Source organism: Equus quagga, chromosome 13 (assembly GCF_021613505.1).
Source record: "Equus quagga isolate Etosha38 chromosome 13, UCLA_HA_Equagga_1.0, whole genome shotgun sequence".
In the NCBI taxonomy this organism is placed as follows: Eukaryota; Metazoa; Chordata; class Mammalia; order Perissodactyla; family Equidae; genus Equus; species Equus quagga.
The window spans coordinates 36,243,252-36,258,406 of record NC_060279.1 but is presented as its reverse complement, the minus strand read 5'-3'; the positions used below and the strand labels follow the sequence as shown (position 1 = coordinate 36,258,406).

Sequence of the window (15,155 nt, the reverse complement as noted above, 5' to 3'; positions counted from 1 at the left end):
TGGATAAAGAAGACATGGTATATATACATATACATCTATGTATATATACAATGGAGTACTACTCAGCCTTAAAAAATACAAAATCATCCCATTTGCAACAACTAAGGGAAATATGCTAAGTGAAATAAGACAGACTGAGAAAGATAAACACCATATGATTTCACTCATATGTGAAATATAAACAAACATATGGACAAAGAAAACAGTTCAGTGGTTATTAGGAGAACGGGGTGGGAGGTGAACAAGAAGTGAAGGGGAGCACTTATGTGGTGACAGTCAAGAAATGATGTATGACTGAAATTTCACATTGATGTAAATTATTATAAACTCAACAACGAGAAAAAAGACCCATATATATGCTGCATACAAGAGACACACTTCAGACCTAAAGACACTCACAAACTGAAAGTGAAGATATGGAAAAAGATACTCCATGCAAATTGCAATGAAAAGAAAGCTGGGGTAACAATACGTATCTCAGACAAAATAGACTTTAAAACAAAAACTTTAACAAGAGACAAGGAAGGGCGCTACATAATGAAAAAGGGGACAATCCAACAAGAGGATATAACAATTATAAATATCTATTCACCCAACATAGGAACACCTGAATATATAAAGCAATTATTAACAGACATAAAAGGAGAAATAAACAGTGACCCAATAATAGTAGGGAACTTTAACACCCCACTTACACCAATGGATAGATCATCCAAACAGAAGATAAATAAAGAAACATTGGCTTTAAATGACACATTAGAACAGAAGAAATTAGTAGATGCACACAGAACATTCCATCTAAAAACCACAAAATACACATTGTTTTAAAATTCACATGAAACATTCTTCAGGATTGATCACATATTAGACCACAGAACAAGTCTCAATAAATTTAGAAGACTGAAATAATACCAAGCATATTTTCCAACCACAAAGTTATGAAACTAAAATCAACTACAGGAGGAAAATCAGAAGAAAACACAAATATGTGGGGATTTAACAAAATGCTACTGAACAATAATTGGGTCAATGAAGAAATGAAAGGAGAAATCAAAAAAATTCCTGGATACAAATGAAAATGAAAATACAATATGCCAAAATTTAGGGGATAAAGCAAAATTCTAAGAGGGAAGTTTATAGCAATACAGTCCTACCTCAACAAAGAAGAACAACCTCAAATGAAGAGTCTAACAGTGCATCTAAATGTACTGGAAAAAGAAGCCCAAAATCAGCAAGGGAGGAAATAATAAGAATCAGAGCAGAAATAAATGAAATAGAGACTAAGAAAGCATAGAAAAAAGTCAATGAAACTAAGAGCTGCTTCTTTGAAAAAATAAAAACAATTGACTGACCTTTAGCTAGACTCACCAAGAAAAAAAGAGAGAAGGCTCAAATAAATAAAATCAGAAATGAAAGAGGAGAAATTACAAAGGACACCTTAGAAGTACAAAAGGTTATAAGAGATTAGTATGAAAAGCTATCTGCCAAAAAATTGGATAATCTAGAAGAAATGGATAAATCCTTAGAATCATACAACCTTCCAAAACTGAATAAAGAAGAAATACAGAATTTGAATAGACCAATCATCAGTAAGGTGATTGAAACAGTAATCAAAAACCTCCCAAAAAATGATTCCAGGACCAGAAGCCTTCCCTGGTGAAACATTCAAAGAAGACTTAATACATATCCTTCTCAAACTCTTCCCAAAAATTGAGGGGGATAGGAACCTTCTTAGCTCATTCTATGAGGCCAACGTTAACCTGATACCAAAACCAGACAAGAACAGCACAAAAAAAGAAAATTACAAGCCAATACCACTGATGAACATCAACACAAAAATGCTCAACAAAATACTAGCAAATCGAATACAACAATACGTTAAAAAGATCATACACTGTGATCAAGTTGGATTTATTCAGGGGATGCAGGGACGGTTTAACATTTTTAAATCAATCCATGTGATCCACCACATTAACAAAATGAAGAATAAAAATCACAAGATCATCTCAATTGATGCAGAGAAAGTATTTGACAAGGCACAGCATCCCTTTATGATAAAAACTCTGATTAAAATGGGTATAGAATGAAAGTACCTCAACATTATAAAGACCATAAATGGCAAACCCACAGGTAATATCATTCCCAATGGCGAAGAACTGAAAGCTCTCCCTCTATGAACAGAAACCAGATAAGGATGCCCACTTTCACCACTCTTATTTAACATAGTATTGGAAGTCTTAGCAAGAGCAATCCAGCAAGAAAAAGAAATAAAAGAGATTCAAATTGAAAAGAAAGAAGTGAAGCTGCCACTATTTGCAGATGGCATCATTTAATGTATAGATAACCCTAAATAACCCACCAAAAACTTTTAGAAACAATAAATGAATATGGTAAATTGCAAGATACACAATCAACATACAAAAGTCAGTTGTGTTTCTATCCACTAACAACAAAGTATCAGAAAGAGAAATTAAGAATACAATACCATTAACAATTGCAACAAAAAGAACGAAATAACTAAGAACAAACTTAACCAAAGAGGTGAAATATCTGTACACTGAAAACTATAAAATGTTGTTGAAAGAAATTGAAGAAGATACAAAGAAATGGAAAGATATTCCACGATCTTGGATTGGAAGAATTAACGTTAAAATGAACATACTTCCTAAAGCAATCTACAGATTCAATGCAATCCCTATCAATGTTCCAACAGTATTTTTCACAGATATGGAACAAAGAATCCTAAAATTTATATGCAACAACAATAGACCCCAAGTAGCCAAAGGAATCTTGAGAAAAAAGAACAAAGCTGGAGTTAGAACACTCCCTGATTTCAAAATATACTACAAAGCCATAGCAACCAAAACAGCATGGTACTGGCACAAAAATAGACACACAGATCAATGGAACGGAATCAAGAGCCCAGAAATAAACCCACACATCTATGGAGAACTAATTTTTGACAACGGAGCCAAGAACATACAAGGGAGAAAGGAAAGCTTCTTCAATAAATGCTGTTGGGAAAACTGGACAGCCACTTGCAAAAGAATTAAAGTAGATCATTATCTTGCACTGTACACAAAAATTAACTCAAAATGGATTAAAGAATTAAGGGGCCGGCCTGGTAGCGCAGTGGTTAAGTTCGCACGTTCTGCTTCTCAGCGGCCTGTGATTTGCCGGTTCGGATCCCCGGTGCGGACACGGCACCACTTGGCAAGTCATGCTGTCGTAGGCATCCCATGTATAAAGTAGAGGAAGATGGGCATGGATGTTAGCTCAGGGCCAGCCTTCCTCAGCAAAAAGAGGAGGATTGGCAGTAGTTAGCTCAGGGCCAATCCTCTTCCTCAAATATATATATATATATATATATATATATATATATATATAAGTTTAAAAAAAAAGAATTGAAGACTTGAGAACCTAAAACTTTTAGAAGAAAACATAGTCAGTATGCTCTTCAACATTGGTCTTAGCAGCACATTTTCAAGTACCATGTCTGACCAGGCAAGAGAAACAATAGAAAAAATAAACAAACAGGACTACATTAAACTAAAAAGCTTCTGCACAGCAAAGGAAGCCATCAACAAAACGAAAAGATAATCTACCAATTGGGAGAAGATAGTTGCAAACCATATATCTGATATGAAGTTAATATCCATAATATACAAAGAACACATACATCTCAACAACAACAAAAAATAACAACCCAAGTTAAAAATGTGCAAAAGATTTGAATAGACATTTTTCCAAAGAAGATATACAGATGGCCAACAGGCACATGAAAGACTGTTCAACAGCATTAGCTATCAGGGAAATGCAAATTAAAACTACAGTGAGATGTCAACTCACTCCTGTCAGAGTGGCTGTAATTAACAAGACAGAAAACACCAAGTGTTAGAGAGGATGTGGAGTGAAGGGAACTCTCATACACTGCTGGTGGGATTGCACACTGATGCAGCCACCATGGAAAACATTATGGTGTTACCCGAGAAGAAGGGGGAAGGGAGGAGGGAGAAAGTTATGATTAGGCACATGTGTGTGGTGCTGGATTGTAATTAATCTTTGGTTGGTGAACATGATGTAATCTACACAGAAAATGAAATATATAATGATGTATACCTGAAATTTATATAATGTTATAAACCAATGTTAGTGCAATAAAAAATAAATAAAAGGAAATTATACTTAAATCTTGATGCCTCAAATTTACTTTTTTGACTAGTTGGAAACATAATTTCCTCTCGGACCTTCTCCCATACATTTCTTAGACTCTTCCTGACTGCTTACAGGTACTACTATTTGCCCTCAGTTTGAGGACCTGGATGTGGTGTTCTGGGAGGAGGTCCTCATAAGCTCGGAACTATTCTCTGCGCTCCAAAGTCTCTCTGGTCCACATCTCTTGCTGCCATTTGCTGATTCTCTTCTTGTTAGAGGTTGCTGTCCTTGGTGCTGCTTGCACCACTGACTGGCACTCCTGGAGAGTGACTCTCACTGTCCATGGGATGCTGCCTATATCTTGTCTTTCCCCCTTAGGAATTTTCTCTCTCTTAAGTCAATAAAGAAACATTTGCCCCTTTTCACCACTCTTTCAGATGGATTTCCCACAGCTGGCACTTAGTGACATGGACCCCTCTCCCAAATACAGCTTTATTCTTCCTGGAACCCAAAGTACGGAGGCATTTGGAGCAAAATTTAAGCACAGACATAGATTACACCTGGATTCCTTGTACCCTCGAAAGGCCAGGCATACATTCCAGATTGCATTTTGAACCTACTAACATGGAGACAATACATACAGTCCTCTTTCATAATAAAAATATGTATTTCCTCTTTAAGAAGGAAACAATTATTTTTCCTCAGCAAATTAGCTTGCTAGTTGAATTCACAAGCCTACGATTAAAAACCTCAAATCAGATTGCACTTTTCTAAAGTCTATGTTATACTTTCTGTTGGCTAAACTTCTGACTCCGAAGGGGAAAAGCATAAAATTTGAAGTACACTTTTGTGCTTGAGTTATTTTCCAGATTTGCAAAGCATCATGTTATTTACGCAAAGTCATGAACGATGGCTGGTGTAAAATCAACGATGTCCATAAATTGTATCAGTTGATATACATAAGTCATCAGTGAACTCAAAAGCTTCTTTTCTTAAGGTCTGTTGTTTTCAGAACTAAAAAAAATGTTCAGTGTAACACTAGGTGACAGAGGAGGTAAAAATTTTAGTTACTTCTTTCCTGCCTCAGTAGAACTTATATGAATAAAAGTGATTCTGCCATTTTTCCTGAAACTTAAACACAAATGGCATGCATTTCAAAATGTTTTTCTTCAGTAGTAGACACCCAGTGTTTGTCAGTCAGTTGCATAATGAATTAGGAGTCTTTGAGCAAAGGAAGTGGGTGTCCTCCTTTGAGCCTACTGATTGCCTTGTGTCTATCTCTACATCCACTGTCAGCTCAGGTCATGAGGGCTCCCAAGTGACACTAAGCTTTGCCATCTGAGTCATGTGAATCATTGGCTCTACTGGCCTTCCAAGGTTGGTGCTGTTGCTTCTGTAGCCTTCAAATAATGGATGTTGAATAATTAAATAGCAAAACTGAGCTGCTCCATGTAGGAGGACTGTTTGATCCTGTGAGAGAAAAAATATCTTGAAGACCAAAAATTCTGCGTGGGTTGGGAGAAGTGTCATATATCTGCATCTAGTTTATTTATTTATTTATCTACCATCAACCTCCTCCTCATCATCATTATCATCATCACCAATCATTTATCATCTATATATCTATGTATAAATCTGTATTAATCTGCTCTGGATGTCATAACAAAATGCCACAGATTAGGTGACTTAAATATCAGACATTTATTTTCTCACAGTTTTAGAGGCTGGAAGTCCAAGATTAAGTGGCTGGCAGGGTTGGTTTCTGGTGAGACTTCTCTTCTTGGTCACCTTCTGGTTGTGCAAATGGCTGCCTTCTTGCTGTGTACTCACATGGCCTTCCCTCCGCATGCATGAGGAGAGATACAGAGGTCCCAGTGTCCCTTATTCTTGTAAGGACACCAGTCCAATTGGGTTACAGCCTGCCCTCAAGACCTTGTTTAATCTTAATTACCTCCTTAAAGGCCCTATTTCCAAGTATCGTCACATTGGGGGTTAGGGCTCCAACATATGAATATTAAGGGGATGCAATCCAGCCCGTAATAATATTTAATCAGATAATTTGAAAGCGCTCTCCCATTAAATGGACTGGATTATATTTTAGATATTTCTTAGTACTGATGCACATTTCGTGAAAAAATAGGATGTATGTCGATAGAATGAATCCTTTTGGTCATTTCCATTTGGTAGCTAGAAGATAGCATATACAGCAGAACATCAGCAATGCCTCTATCAACTACAAACAAAAGGAAAAAAAGTTTTGAGCTAATTGTTTATGCAAGATAGTACACTAAAAGCTTTCGATCACATTTTGATCAAATGGCCATGTCGTACCCTTGTGATCCTGCCTAGACCTTTTCCTTGTCCTCTTCTATTCCATAGGCCCAGATGCTGAAGGCTCACCTGCCTTCACATGGATTTCTACTGTGAAAAGAATGCAGCATTTACTCAAATGCTGCCCACTCTGCTCCTAGAGATCAACAGACTCAGGGACAGAGGAGGCCTGCAGATATTTCACACAGCCTCACGTTCCTTAAAGCCTAGCCTCCTGGGAGGCTGAGTCCTGGAAGCAGAGGGTGCATGGTTGGAGAAAACAGGGAGAATGGCACAGGCTGCTTTTCAGGGCTTTGGAGGTCACTCAGGGTAAAGGGCTAGTGGCCCAAGGCCGATGATGCACATGGAACATTCTCATAGTTTTCTCTATCATCATCATGGGCCCTGTCACTACTCCTGGTCAGACTTGCAGAGTCATCTGGATGTGACTTCTTTAACTCTGAATAGATGACTGTGAGTCCCTGGTGGGAAAAAACACAAACAGTAAATGCCTAAATATAGGTGAAGAAGAGCAGAAGGGAAGGAAAGCCAGTAAGTATGACCCACCTCATGCTCCTGATGCATCCTTGGTGAATTTGCTGTTGGATGGGAGAAGGGAAAAAGGTCTTAAACTGTGGGTGATATATTCCAAGTTACAGCCTACTCACAATGCACTCCAGGTCAATCTTTCCTCTGCTGACTCATCTCTTGACTGTTTCCTCTGCTGAATTCTTCCAAGCCCTCACAGACAAAAAATTACCTTCCTACACACACTCACACACACTCATAAGCCTTTCCCTTGCCCAGCAAATGCCCAGAATGACTTTCTTGATTATTTATTTCTTTCTCCACTGCCATCACAACCCCAGCAAAGAAGCTCACCACCCCAACCCCCCAGAGCTTCTATGACTATATTCATCATCTGGGAGAAGGTGGCAAATGTGATTCACTACACTTTGCATGGAGGAAAAGTGGAGGAGTACAGACAGGGGCTCAGTATTCTAAGACTACACAGCATTTTCCCAGAAAGCCAATGATTTGCAGCAGGGCATTAAGAAAATTCAGTATATGTATTCCTTCCATCCTTCCGAGGGGTATTTTAGATCTCTTTCATTTATTTATTAGCCAATAAGCATTCATTGAACAATGACCTTCTATTAAGAACTGGTAAGCTATAAGGAGACAGAAATGACACAAACTCTGTCCATATTATCAAAAAGCCTATAGTTTTTAAGGGGAGGAATGGACATGAGAAAAATGCAATGAGTATTATGAGCACCAAGATAGACATACACATTGAACTATGCTATGTAACTAGGAAAGGGTAATCAGTTCCTCCCCGGTTAGGGCATAAAGAGGGCTGGTGGGAATCACTCCAAGTTTCACAGTGGTTCCTAAACTGTGTCTTGAAATGTGAGCAAGGTTCCCCAGGTAAACTAAGGGCAAGGATATTATAGGACAAATAAGAAGCATGAGCACCAAAGAATGAAAAAGCCCAGTGAAATCAGAAAAATGGCCAAGAGTTCAGCATGGCTAGAGTAAGCTCATAGAGGAGGGCCAAAGCACAGAGGGAGCCAAGGGTCATACTTTCAAATGGAGAGTCATCACGGGCAGTTAATCTAGGCAATGATGTGACCAACTGTGCATCTCAGAGGGATCATGCTGGAAACATATTGTTGGAAGGTTGGAGGAGAACAAGATTAGAAATAAAGATATTAGTTAAGAGAATTACAATTGTCTACATATTAGATTATGAAAAGCTTATTAGCAATTATGTTCATTCCTTCATTCAAAAAATGTTTGAGGGAGCCTGTGGTTTTCCAAGCATTGCACTAGATGTTATTGATACGTTAGTGAAAAATTATAGTGTCTGTCCTCAAAGAGTTTGTGGGGTAGTGGTGGCAGTGTAGAGAGGTAAAAGGGAATAGATATGATTATATGATTGGCAATACAAGAGAAGCAGGTAGTTTCTTCCATTTTGGATTCATATTTGAGATGACTTTTTGATCAAAGCTTCCTTGCTAGATCTAAAAATACACTGTCACCTCATCTCTACTTGTCTGGAAGGTGTCTTACCTAAATTTTCTTTTGTACGCTGGATGCTCCAGATCTCAGAATAAACCAGGCCACTATCTCCAGGATTCACTGTCAAAGAATAGACCATAGCTGGCTGTAGGCAATAGCCCACACTCTAGACCCTTCCTCCCAGCTACCAAGTTCTATCCCCAACATAGCGACAGGAACGCCATTTTTAAATTTAATGTGAATGGCCATGGACTGTTGGTTAATCTCTCCTCCCTCCCTCTGTGCCGTAGGAAGTCCTTACCATTGCTGTACACTGGCTGCAGATCCATCAGGACTGGTGGCTCAGAGTGAGTTGGCTCTTGGGTGCCTGTCCTGAAAAGCTTGGACAAGGAAGGCCCCTGACACTCATTGGGACCGTAACTGTGACAGAGGGGGAGAGAGACAGGGAAGAGAAGTATTTGTGGATCATACGGAGTCTCAGGGAAATCAATTTCCAGGAAGAGCCCAGCATAGTTCAGGTAAAAATATCATGGCTGCTCTAAGAGACTGCATGACTTTTTCGAGAAGATGTCAGAAGGGGTGTAGCACAAGATGAAGCCCAGGGCAGCATTACAGAGAAGGCTGTCTAAGGCAAGGTTAGAGGGCCAAAGCTACACAGTCTCAAGGCACCTTAGATAGAGCAAATACTTATATTTGCCTGATTTTTAATTGTTTTCCAAAATTTAAATGCTTCAACATTGATACACAAAGACTTCTGCATTCCCAAAGAATTTGACTTTTGTCTTTTGTTAAAAGTCCCCTTCAATTTTCTCTCATATTACAACAATCTACTTTTCCTGTAAGATACGATGAAGGCTCTTCATGAAATGTGTTGTGGTTTTTTCTCAATATCATTTCCTTCTGCAGTTAATATTATGAATTGAACATTGTTGGCATTCAATAATCATTTCCAGAACGAGTGTGTGAGTGGAGGAATGAGAAATAAGGCAATAAATGAATTGTAGTCCTAAGAGAAATGATGTCATTAAGTTATCAGTGGTCAATTCTCTACTGCAGCACATCTAAGGAAGTAGATAAATTAACATGGATAGCAAATAACATGAATTCTGTGTATAAGTAAGTATAAGTGAGTATTTTTCACAAATGTGGTTGAAAGCAGCCTTCTTAATCACATTTTTGGATTTCATAAGAATTTGAAAATGTAAATAGGAAGTTCAGTCAGATATTTTTTAATGTACATATTCCATGTTCCTATCTTGTGGGTATAAATAAATCATGAAAATGTTCACAGCACAAGAAGCAGGGACCTCACCTAGGTATTCCAGTGGCAGAAAGTCCTCCTGAAAAAACAAAGGAAGATTGATGATAAGTGAGCTGCGCAGACAATGAGCTGTATGTTAGTGTCCCTTCCTAGCAATCAGATTCATTCTAGATCTCAGTCATTGAGAATCTTAGAGAACATCCAGCTCCACCCACCAGCATCCCCCTGTGTCATGTTATAGATAAGGAAGGCGGAATCTTGAAAGACATTTGCACAGAATCACACTTATTTTGACTCACTATTCAGTCAGTAATAACAGCATGAACTCTAAGTAGTTGTGACCAAGTAGCAGAAGAGAGACAGCTAAATGTTTAACTCTGGGCCAACTGCTTCCCTCATTCCCACTTCTCTTCATTTGTAAAAGAGATGAGAAATTGGCGATTTATAATAGAAGCTAATATTCACGCGCCAGGCACTGTTCTAAGCAGATTACATAGATTGTCTCATAGTATCTAAAAGATAGATACTATTATTATGACCATCATATTGCTAAAGAAACTGGGGTCTGGAGAATTTAATTTACTTGCCAAATATCAAGTATTTGGCAAGTTACATTGCTGGAATTTTAATCCACACAATTAATGATAAAGTCAATAAATTTATCACTCCCTTTAGTAACTTGTAGGATATACTCAGGCTTAAGGAGCAAAACTCTTCACTTCTGGAAAAATTTGGAAGGGTTCAGTTCTTCTCTGAGAAGTCTGGCCAATAATTAGAATGAAGACTTTACTATTAGGGAAGTAGATTAGGCAAGATTTTGAGGTGAGAAAGGCAGAGAACATCTGATTGGTGGACTGTCAGAAGTCGTTAGTTGAGTTTGCTATTTAAAATGACACTTCCCCTAGGTCTCAGGACAGAATTTCCTGGGTTTCTGCCCTCATGGATTATATAAAATGACGGTTGGTAATCTTTCTTTAAGCTGATGTTGTGTTGACTGAGCAAATCTGTTTTTCAAAAATTATCAACTTCAACACTGAGGTTCTAATGTCTTCACTTTTAGCATGTTACTTATTAGTAAATGACATCCTGGATAGGCAATGAGATAGAAACGTAATTTTGAAATTAGGAGGTGAGACCAGCCTTTTATAAGTCACCAAGGAGTAATGAAAAGAATATGGGCTCGAGGGTTAGGAAGATCCAGGTTAAGCCCTACCTTAATAGATGTGTGAGTCTGGAAAAGTTACTTAACTTCCCCAAATCTCCATTTCTTCATCTCTAATATGATAATAATAATATTAGTTGAATTTAACTGAAATTATTTATTGAACAATTGGCAGCACTAATAGACACAAAATAAATGACAGATTTTATCATGAGTACTATTGGGGTTAGTGCTGTTATTCTCTTTACATATTTTTAAAAAAATATATACACGTACGATTTTATATGTAATGTTATTCAAGAAAATACTAAGTAGTTTTAAAGTATCAATCACAAAATGTTGATGTCATTTTTCATACAGAGAAATAGAAGGATGGAGGCTAATTGATTGACCTGGAAAGAGGGGTAAGAAGACAATGCTTGACCAGCATCATTGAAAAAAATATGTAAGCTTTTTCATTAAACTGAGATCCAGATGATTTATTTATTTTTTCACTTATTTTCTTGATTTTCATTATGAGCCCTGAGAAAGTGTGAACAGAAAGAAGCATTTAGCCTGATGGAAAAGGAGATGCCATGTTATGTCACACGGAGAGAAAGACAGAAAGTAAAAGATTAGTAATTCCAAAATATAAAGTCTTCAAACCTTACAAACACCCAAAGCACTGAATAAAACAGTCTACACATTCAAAGATTCCCGATCCACGGAAAAACATTCAGAGAGAAAAAGAAATAGTCACAGAAGAACAAAGATAAGAATGATAGCAGATTTTTTTTTGTCTGAAGCAATGCACACAAGAAGACAGTAGAGCAACATCTTTAAAATACTGAAAAAAAAAGAATTTTCAACCTTGAATTCTATGCCAGCAAAAATATCTTTCACAAATGAATGCAAAATAACAACTTTTACAGACATACAAAAGCTGAAATAATTCATCACCAGCAGGCTCATACTACAGGAAATGTAAAAAGAAACACTTTGGGCAGAAACAAAATGATACCAAATGAAAATATGGATATACAAAGAGGAATAAAGGACGTTGGAAGTGGTGAATTCATGAGTAAGTATATAAGATTTTTAGATTATGTTAAAGTCAGATACACTGTGATGAGTTAGAGATGTACACTATAAACTCTAAAACGGTCTCTAAAATAGCAAAACAAAGAGCTATGTAATAAAAAAGCCAACAAAATAAATAAAATGGAATCATAAAAATACTCAATTGATCCAAAAGAAGGCAGAGCAAAAGGAAAAAAGAACAGCTGAGACAAATAGAAAAGAAACAGCAAAATAATAAATAAATCTAAGCTTATCAATAATCACATTAGTAAATGGTCTAAATGTTTTAGTTAGAAGGTAGAAACCCAAGTGGGAGAAGATATTTGCAAACCATATATCTGATAAGGGTTTAATATCCAAAATATACAAAGAACTCATACATCTCAACAATAAAAAAACAACAACCCCATTAAAAAATGGGCAAAAGATCTGAACATAGATTAATAAATACGTTTAGCGAGGTTGCAGGACGTGAGGACATATAAAAATCAACTGTATTTCCATATACTAGCAATAAACAAACAGAAATTAAAATTTTAATTTCATGCTCATCATTCTTTGTTAGTTTTATCCAAATTTCACTATACTTGACAGGTATTCAAATATATTTCAGAGTTTATGGTTTACACCTAGGGCTATTGTCTTGTTGTTGTTATAAATAGAGGAGTTTATTTCTCATTCTTTTTGTTTTCAGTAAGCTTTGGCTGGGGGTGGAACAGTAAATACTTAACTTTCTAATTTTTAATTGGAAGCAAAGCTCTGCTACCTGATTTAAATCTCACATTAAACACATGGAGTAACAACTTCATCGAAATACTTATTCTACCTTTTTGTCACAGTTGCCTGCAGAGTGCCAGACAGTAGAACGAAGAGCCTATTACTTGGAGGGAAAAATTGACCCTTATCAGATGCACCACACAAGTCCAAATTAAGTCACATAAATTAAGTCCACATAAGTCACAACATCAAAGGGTGAGAAGTAGATACTGACCTGATTTCCTTTGGGTCTTGAACTTGCACACCAGAGCAGCAGTAGCAGCAAGGGCAAGGATAATTAGCAGCCCTGAGATGACTCCCACAGTGATAAGGATTATTTTGCTCCTGGAAGGCACTAAGTGGAGAGACCTATAGTTGAGTTCCAGTAGCAAATATTTCTGATCTAGGCAAAGACCATGTGGGTGGGAGCTAGAGATCTATCAGGAAAGATTTTTGCCAGGTTCTGATTTCTCCGTTTGAATTATCTCTGGTATAATTTGTAAATTTCAAAATAATGGCACATGGAGGGTGATTGGCAGCATCTAAGATTAAAATTTATTTCTTTTTCTTCTCCTCCATGAAATCAGTACCGATCTCCAGAAGCCCCAAGCCTTGGTGTCATTTTCAAAATCTCTTAGACATTGGTAGAATTTGTACAATCTGTTGGAGAAATATTTTATCAACATAACTATAACCTATAGCCCAGGTACCACCAACCCACCTGTGAAGTTGAGCATCACCACCTCACTGCATTGCACCCCCAGGCCATTGTCTGCCCCACAGAAGTAGTTCCCAGAAGGCTGTGCCATCAGAAAGAGGTTGAAGGATGCTCCTCCTCCAAAGGGGGCCAAGCTTTTCCCCAGAGTGACATTGTCATGATAAAACCAGTACAGGATCGGGGGAGAGCCTCTTTTGGCCTCACAGCGAAGCTCCAACACATCTCCCACCACAGGCTGGGTGCCAGCAGGGTTGAGAGTGAGGACAGGACGAGACACTGGAACTGAGGGAGGAAACATAGTTCACCGGAAGTTTTAGTTCAGTATGTATACAGGATAACTTAATAAAGGAAATATCCAGCATATTTATTAGTAGGAACATGGACCCAGGATTCAGGAAAACCTGAGTTTGAATCCTGTCTCTGCCCTTTTTCAGCTCTGTAATCTTGATGTTTTAAAACTTTTTAATGTCTCTGAGTCTCAGTTTATTCCTTTGTAAGATGTAATTAATAATGATTATATCTCAAGCTATAAGTAATAAAAATCATGAATGTAAAGTGCTCAGTAAATGTTAGCTACTACTATTGATAGAAATAATAATTAAAAGCAAGGTTCGCTTCTCAGCATCACTGACTCCTGAGTACTAGCTTTAAACCTATACTTCCACATCTATCGAAAGTAGGACCTCATTACTCTAGCCAATTACCTTCCTTTATTTTTCTATGCAGCATTTAGCACTAACATCTATCTGTATATCTATTTATCTATGTCTCTCTCTCTTTCATCTATCTATCATTGTTGTATATCTGATTCCCCCAATAGAATGTGAGTTTCAAAAGAATGAGGACTTGTCTGTTTGTTCATTATATTTCCAGCTGCTGGAACTTAACCTGGCATGCAATAGTTCCTCAATAACTGGTGATTGCATGGGTGACCAAACTGATCAGATTGGCATAAAAATGTCCAGATACAGCAATAGCAACAATGATTTCCTTTTTAATTGATGATTATAGAACTAGGTCAGCCAGGAAGAACAGAAAAATCATTTTTACTAATATATGGAATTATTAATAAATAATGTGGAATGTGAACTGTGATTGCTTGTTCTGCTAAGTCGTGAGGGAACCTGGATGAGCGAATTTGTGTGCAGTGCTTTAGATATAAGCTGTGTGTGTCACTGGCAAGAGAAGGTTGGTAAGGATCTTAAACTCTGCTCTGCATCAGAGATTGACTCAAAGGGAAGCACGGGAATCAATTCTTGAACGGAAATGATTTCTCTTGAAAATGCGCCATCTGCTGGCTGCAAAACAGATGGCACCAACTGCCTCAGGGTGGAAATACCAACACTGGCTTTTGGAAGTGTAGGTTTCCTGCTAAATCTAAACAGATGGCTTGAGTTTGGCCCTTCTGTACATCCTTTGACATATAAAGTGACCTGGGCCAAATGCTAATGGCCTCAGGGGTAAGTCTTTATATGTACTTTGTGCATCTCAGTGTGCCTTTCCACCCACATTATGGCCTCATATTTCTTTTTATCTCCTTTTTTTTTTTTTAAGATTGGCACCTGAGCTAATATCTGTTGCCAATCTTCTTTTCTTTTTTTTTCTTCTTCTTCTTCTCTCCAAAGCCCCCTAGTATATAGTTGTATATTATAGTTTTGAGTGCCTTTGATTGTTCTATGTGGGACGCTGCCTCAGCATGGGTTGATGAG

The 15,155-nt window shown here is 37.5% G+C and overlaps 1 protein-coding gene across 1 annotated transcript in view; it reads right to left on the bottom strand.

Annotated features, from left to right (window-relative positions):
- Nucleotides 1-6,517: 6,517 nt before the first annotated feature.
- The window catches only part of LOC124251507 (Fc receptor-like protein 3), a 28,654-nt gene continuing 20,016 nt past the window's right edge, over nt 6,518-15,155 (bottom strand). The window contains exons 8-14 of the mRNA XM_046684376.1: nt 13,450-13,728; nt 12,964-13,083; nt 9,803-9,830; nt 8,792-8,910; nt 8,542-8,610; nt 7,033-7,064; nt 6,518-6,947 (exon numbers count right to left, since the gene is read on the bottom strand). Of these exons, the coding sequence (XP_046540332.1) occupies nt 6,804-6,947; nt 7,033-7,064; nt 8,542-8,610; nt 8,792-8,910; nt 9,803-9,830; nt 12,964-13,083; nt 13,450-13,728 (791 nt within the window). The 3' untranslated portion in view covers nt 6,518-6,803. The remainder of the gene's footprint in view (nt 6,948-7,032; nt 7,065-8,541; nt 8,611-8,791; nt 8,911-9,802; nt 9,831-12,963; nt 13,084-13,449; nt 13,729-15,155) is intronic.